The sequence below is a fragment of the Branchiostoma lanceolatum genome, chromosome 1 (assembly GCF_035083965.1).
Source record: "Branchiostoma lanceolatum isolate klBraLanc5 chromosome 1, klBraLanc5.hap2, whole genome shotgun sequence".
In the NCBI taxonomy this organism is placed as follows: domain Eukaryota; kingdom Metazoa; phylum Chordata; class Leptocardii; order Amphioxiformes; family Branchiostomatidae; genus Branchiostoma; species Branchiostoma lanceolatum.
The window spans coordinates 31803599-31809623 of record NC_089722.1 but is presented as its reverse complement, the minus strand read 5'-3'; the positions used below and the strand labels follow the sequence as shown (position 1 = coordinate 31809623).

Sequence of the window (6025 nt, the reverse complement as noted above, 5' to 3'; positions counted from 1 at the left end):
GTTTTTATACATAAGCCTGTATCCTTGAATGTTGTCACTGCTATCAACTAGAAATATAGCATTTGCCGGAGCGAATACAGCATATTTCATCCATACCCCCATGCAAAAATGGCCTATTCCAAAGTCACACCTGAGGAAAACTAAAATATTCCGAAAAATTCTGCCCAAAAATGATCATCCCAGTCCGAAATTGAGCTTCCCAAATTGGACTCCTATGCAAGAATGGTCACTTCTACGGGCATCACCAAAAATAACGGACTACTAAAAACATGGATCAACCCAATCTAAATTGAATTCGACGTAAAAAGTCCCTCCATGCAGGAATGGGCTCTTTAAGAAGCATCCCCATGTAGAATGGACCAGTCCAAAGGCATTTAAGAAAATGAAATGTTGCATAATCACCCCAGTCCAAAATTGAAGTGGCTGGTGTGTTGTGGTGTCGACCCTTTTCAGTTTCTAGGCAATTTGCGCTTGTTTTTTATGCTATTTGCAAAGAGCTTATTATAAGATAGACTAGTCCAAAAACACAACCACTGAAGAAATTGACTTTTAAATAATCACCATGGTCCGAAGTTGAATTTTGAATATGTCACCCCTATGCAAGAATGGACTCTATCACAGTTCAAAAATACTTCCAATTAAAAAATGACTTTCGTGTAACCCCCCCTTAAGCTTCCAAAATGGAATTCAAAATGTGACACTCCCATGTTGAATGGACTCTTCCAGAGTATACATTTTTGGGTGACAATTTTGGCCCAATCTGGAGACTTTTGTGTTAGAAGGAATAGATACGGTCTAAGTTTTTCCACTTCGGTCAAACTTTGTTCAGTTCAACAGTTTAGTTGGCGTAAGGACAGATGTGAGTTGTTGGGTCCAGCGGATGGATACAGGAGAAAACTGGGGTGAAAGGTAGGGCCTGTTTAATTACTTTGTTCAGCTGTGCTCGTCGTTTAAGCAGATTAACCCCTGCTTCCTTTGATTGGTTATCATTGCAATTTGAGTTACTACTTCTCTGAAACCTTGCTTCGGTGTATTTTAACATGTTTTCCTATGGGCAGCCCTAGATCTGAGCCCTAATGGAATGATTTTGGTGCAACTGACATGTCCGCCCACCAGTTGGATTACGATAACTCACAAAATAAGTCATGCATTAAAGATAGCTAGGTAGTCAAGTCAAGGCCTTTATTTTCTTTCGAATGCTTGTTCGGCCACACAGGCCGCTTTTCAACAAGGTCGAAGTGGAGGGGGGGGGGGGGTAGTCACGGATAAAGAGTACAAAAGAAACTTTACCTGAACTATATCTGATGGCCATTGGCCAGCTCGCATATTTTGAACACGTTAGCTTGAAATCAGCACACGCGATACACGAACATGATCCCTTCTTCACCCTCGCAGTAGTCGGGGAACATGTCGCGTGACACCTGCTCCCAGCATCCTTCGCTCTGCAGCGCCGCCATGCGGGGTTCAAGATTACGGTACTCCGGCACTTTCCGCAAGTTGACCTCGCGCATAGAGATTACTACAAATCCTCCTGCAACAAGAGAACAAAATAAACCAATAAATTTAACTTTTTTTTTTTTTATCTAGGTATATTTTTCCAACTCAAATTTTGCCGTATCATTTTAACAGCACCACCTGTTGTGAGAACTGTATATACCTGTATATACCAGACCCGTGTTAGGGCCCTGTCACACTTGTGCGTATATTCAAGTGCGCGTGAGTTTCATATGAACATTCCTTTTGGCTTAAGTAAAGTTTGCAGGGAAGAAGTTGTTTTCTACTTTGACCCACCGTTGTGCAGCCTAGTTATCGAACCAAAGAAATGACTTCTTCAGCTGCAAACTTAGCCTAAAATAAAAACTTGCTAATACGCAACTCAAGCGGACTTTCATATACGCACAAGTGTGACAGGGTCCTTAGACTACCGGTATTCAAGTCCGTATGAGCTGTGTAATAACTCTTTTTTTTTAGGTAAAGTTTGCGGCTGAAGAAGTAATCTTTGGGTTCGATAACCAGGCTCCACAGGAGTGGGTCAAAGTAGAAAACAACTTCTTCCATGCAAACCGCCTAAACCCCAAAACTAATTTAACACGCTACTCATACGGACTTGAACATACGTACAAGTGTGAACGGGCCCACAGATGCAATAACCAGTTGAATTTGGGTCAGTTAAGGCCCCCTACCCACCTGGTCTCACCACCCTGATGAGCTCTTCCAGACAGTCACACTTCACATGACCCTCAAGGAACCCACCACTCATCACGGTGGCATCATATTCTCCTGGAAGATTAACAACCTACATGTTGACTTTGGTTCGTCGACAAACGGTAATAGCAAATGAAACATATCAGCAATTTCTTCCCGTGACGATCATACAGAACATGACCTTGACTGTCGTGTCTGATTAGTTTCCTGTCACTCCAATAAGTCTGATCTTTGTGGTCGTCTTCCTGCACTCACAGATTTCTTGTTCTGCTGACAGTGTATTCAAATAAATACAGACATACACCAAACAAAAAACAAACAAACAAGCAAACACACATAGAATGACAGCAAAGACTCCCTACACGGCGTCAATAAGCTTTAAATGGATTGTTTTTAAATTGGGAACTAGTATGTGGTTAGGTATTGTGGATTGAAGAACTCACCATCTTCTATGTCCAGACGGTTTGTACCTAGGAAGTCTTGGATCAGACGACCGTAGACGTTTTTCTCTTTCGCCAGGGCAAGCATGTTGTCATTGGCGTCAAGGGCGTCCATGGAACGGAAACCCACCTTGTAAAGCTGTGGAGGAAAAGAAAACTGATGATGGGTTGAAATTTTAAAAAAATCGTGGCTTTTTTCCGGTTCTCTGACAGGGGCGTGTGGTCTTTCGAGAGGTTCAACTGTCAGAGAAAATGTATTTTTAAGTTCGCGTGATTTCAATTTCGCGGTAGGGAAAAAATGGAGTGTTTGATCGGTGGTTTTAACTTCGCATTTGAGACAATAGCAGACAAGGGGGGTATATATACGTAGGAGGGCAAAAAAGTTCGCGGTGGTTTTATGTTCGCGGTGAAGAGCTTACCGCGAAAACCGTGAACATAAAACCACCGCGAACTTTCCTGCATTTACCAGTCACCAACTGTATGCTCAAGTTATGAATATCAACGTGCTTCAGTTAAAGGCAACCCAGGCAATAATAGGGCCTGAAAATTGGATTTTGAAAGTCAATTTGTTTAGTCATTTCTAGTATCCTATGCATGATTAGTTCAAACAACACGATCACAATGTATATGCATGATTAGTTAAAACAACAATATCACAATGTATAGCGACGTCCATGATGCAAAAATATGACTTCGTTGTAATGTGAGAATCGTCCCCGGGTTTTTTGTATAGGCTCGTGAAACTAAGGGGATCATCGTATGGCATGTTTTTGCACGGTTTCAAAATCCTCGAAATATGAAGTTATTACACAAATGTGGTAGACAGTGTTAGTAGATGTCACTACAATAAAGATTTCAGCATTTTTTTCTCTCCATTTTTTGTCCCTAATATTGCTTTGGTTGCCTTTAAAGAATTGGAGTAAATACTGACCGCTTCGCCTAACAAACCAGTGCCCGCGGCCACGTCCAGGATACGGACATCAGTCTTCCCTTCAAACAGTTCCACAACACGGTCGGCTGTTGCACGGGGACCGCCGTAGTTCACATTTACGTTGTCCTAGAAAAAAGTGACATTATAAAAGACCATCAAGCGATAACATTGTAGAACATCAAGTTTAAATGTGTTCTTATGTCCTTCATATTTGAAAATACCGTATAGCTGTACATGTATCGAAATTTCAGTTGTAGCCGTGCGTTGTGTTTTAAGTCACTTGATTAGACCACAGCAAGTAAATTTGATGGATGACATCAGCGCGCATTGATTTTCGCCTGATTTTTTTTTTACCTTTCGGCAATGGTCAACATACCAAACATTGTACAATACTGTAAATGCATTTAAGTTCACGTGGTTTTTATTTCGCGCTGAGTCAAAAATCGAGTGTTCGCAGTGGTTTTAAGTTTGGGGCAGCACTATAGTCACATACTGCTACAGTATTGGACAAAATGTTCGCGGTGGTTTTAAGTTCGCGGTGAAACGGTCGCCGCGAAAACCGCGAACATAAAACCACCGCGAACATTTCTGCATTTACAGTATCTTGCAAACTACTTTCAGTTTTATCGCAAAAACGTTCTAGATGCGCAGAGCGAGCAGATTGTACCCTCAAATTCAACATACTTGTTTGTCGTGCTTCTCTAGGGTGCCCTACTATGATTTTTTCGATTCGATGTCTGGCACTTTGTAGTCCTTGACTATAGAAATCCCCATAGGCCAAGTAATATTAGGGCCCTGAAATCGGATTCTGAAAGTCAATTTATTTAGTCATTTCTATAAATGATTAGTTCAAACGACACTATCACAATGTATAGTGACGTCCATGATGCAAAAATATGACTTCGTTGTAATGTGAGAACTCACTGAAAATCGTCGCCGGGGTTTTTGTAGGCTCGCGAAACTAAGGGGAATCGATCATTGTATGGCATTTTTTGCACGGTTTTCAATTGCTCAAAGCATGTTATTACATACATGTGCTAGACATTCTTAGTAAATCTCATTACAATAAAGATTTCAGCATTTGTTTTATTTCCGTTTTTGTACCTAATATTGCTTTGGTTGCCTTTAAATGATTTCGCTTTACCTCAACATTCTTGCTTTTCTCCTATGCATATAAAGAGAAAGTGTAAAAATCTGGGTAATGAATTCCATTCTCTCTTCCTGGCAAAATGAACAATCCAATTGTCAGAGGATCCCCATTAGCTAGTTAGTACCTTGTCATAACCAGCGGCCCAGGTCTTGTAGAATTCCTGTGATTCTGTGAGAGAAATCCCAGGACGATTCACGGCGCTGGGGTTTTTGTGTTGATTGACGTGAGACATGATGGTAGTGCAGACTCCGGGGGAGTGGGGATACCTAGATACACCATGAAATCAACACAAATAATCAAACGGTCGTGTCTGTACATGCTTTCTAGTATGAAAACAAACTTATTTGAATTACAAGCAATACCTTTCTACATAAAGGAAAAAACTCTAGAGATCTAGAATCTGTACAGTAGACGCATTCCCACCTGTAAGGCAAAATTAACGGCAATCTTAAAGATTGGTGCTGCAACTATTCTGATTATGCAAATGACTTACATATTTACATAATATAAGCTTGGTCTTTGACTAATGTGCACATGTCGCAATATTGACACCCATTTACAACTTAGATGAATTATGGCGCCTTTGCATTAATTATGCAAATTAGGAATTTATTTGCATATTTGATATCTGTTGATGCTTCACCTTCAACAAGAGTCTTAGGACCCAAAATCTCCATGAAACTTTTTTTTGTATTAAACCAGTTCCCCCCATTCTATATCGCTCAATGGTATGACCCCCGGCCACCTGCAGCTGTCGGGGGCTCAGGTTCCACAGTGACCTACTTTTGCTATCAACACTTACAGCTGTTAGAAGTGCCACAATGGCCAACACTGCAAATATAAATTTTCCCATTACTTAGGCAAATTAAGTCCAATTTGCATAATTTGCACTTCATTGTATACATCCCTCTCTAAGCTACCTGCCAAGTAAATAACATGAAAATCTGTTGCTCCTTTCTTCAGTTATTCTCCTTTGAAGATTTTGACAAATACGCAATTACAGTTCCAGTGACACATACCAGAGGGCCCAAAATCGACCTTGACCTTTCTCCTCCCCACACCTACCCACATAACAAATATCATTACAATTCATCTACACGTTCTATAGTTATGCTGATTTTACGCATGCGGTGACACATACATACACACACGGTGACACATTCATACACACACGCGCACACACACGCAAAAACACTAACTTTGCGTGATTTGCACTTCAGTGTGTACATCTCTGTCCAACCTACCTGCGTACCAAATAACATGAAAATCTGTTGTTCCTTTCTTCAGTTATTCCCCTTT

The 6025-nt window shown here is 40.8% G+C and overlaps 1 protein-coding gene across 1 annotated transcript; it reads right to left on the bottom strand.

The window, feature by feature from the left end:
• Positions 1–1168: 1168 nt before the first annotated feature.
• Positions 1169–5372, bottom strand: LOC136449039 (methyltransferase-like protein 27). Its single transcript, XM_066448822.1, has 5 exons — positions 4851–5372; positions 3577–3702; positions 2649–2784; positions 2188–2280; positions 1169–1531 (listed from the first exon to the last, which is right to left on the bottom strand). Exons 1-5 carry the CDS (start codon positions 4956–4958, stop codon positions 1350–1352), a joined length of 645 nt encoding a protein of 214 aa, XP_066304919.1. The 5' UTR covers positions 4959–5372; the 3' UTR covers positions 1169–1349.
• Positions 5373–6025: the final 653 nt, after the last annotated feature.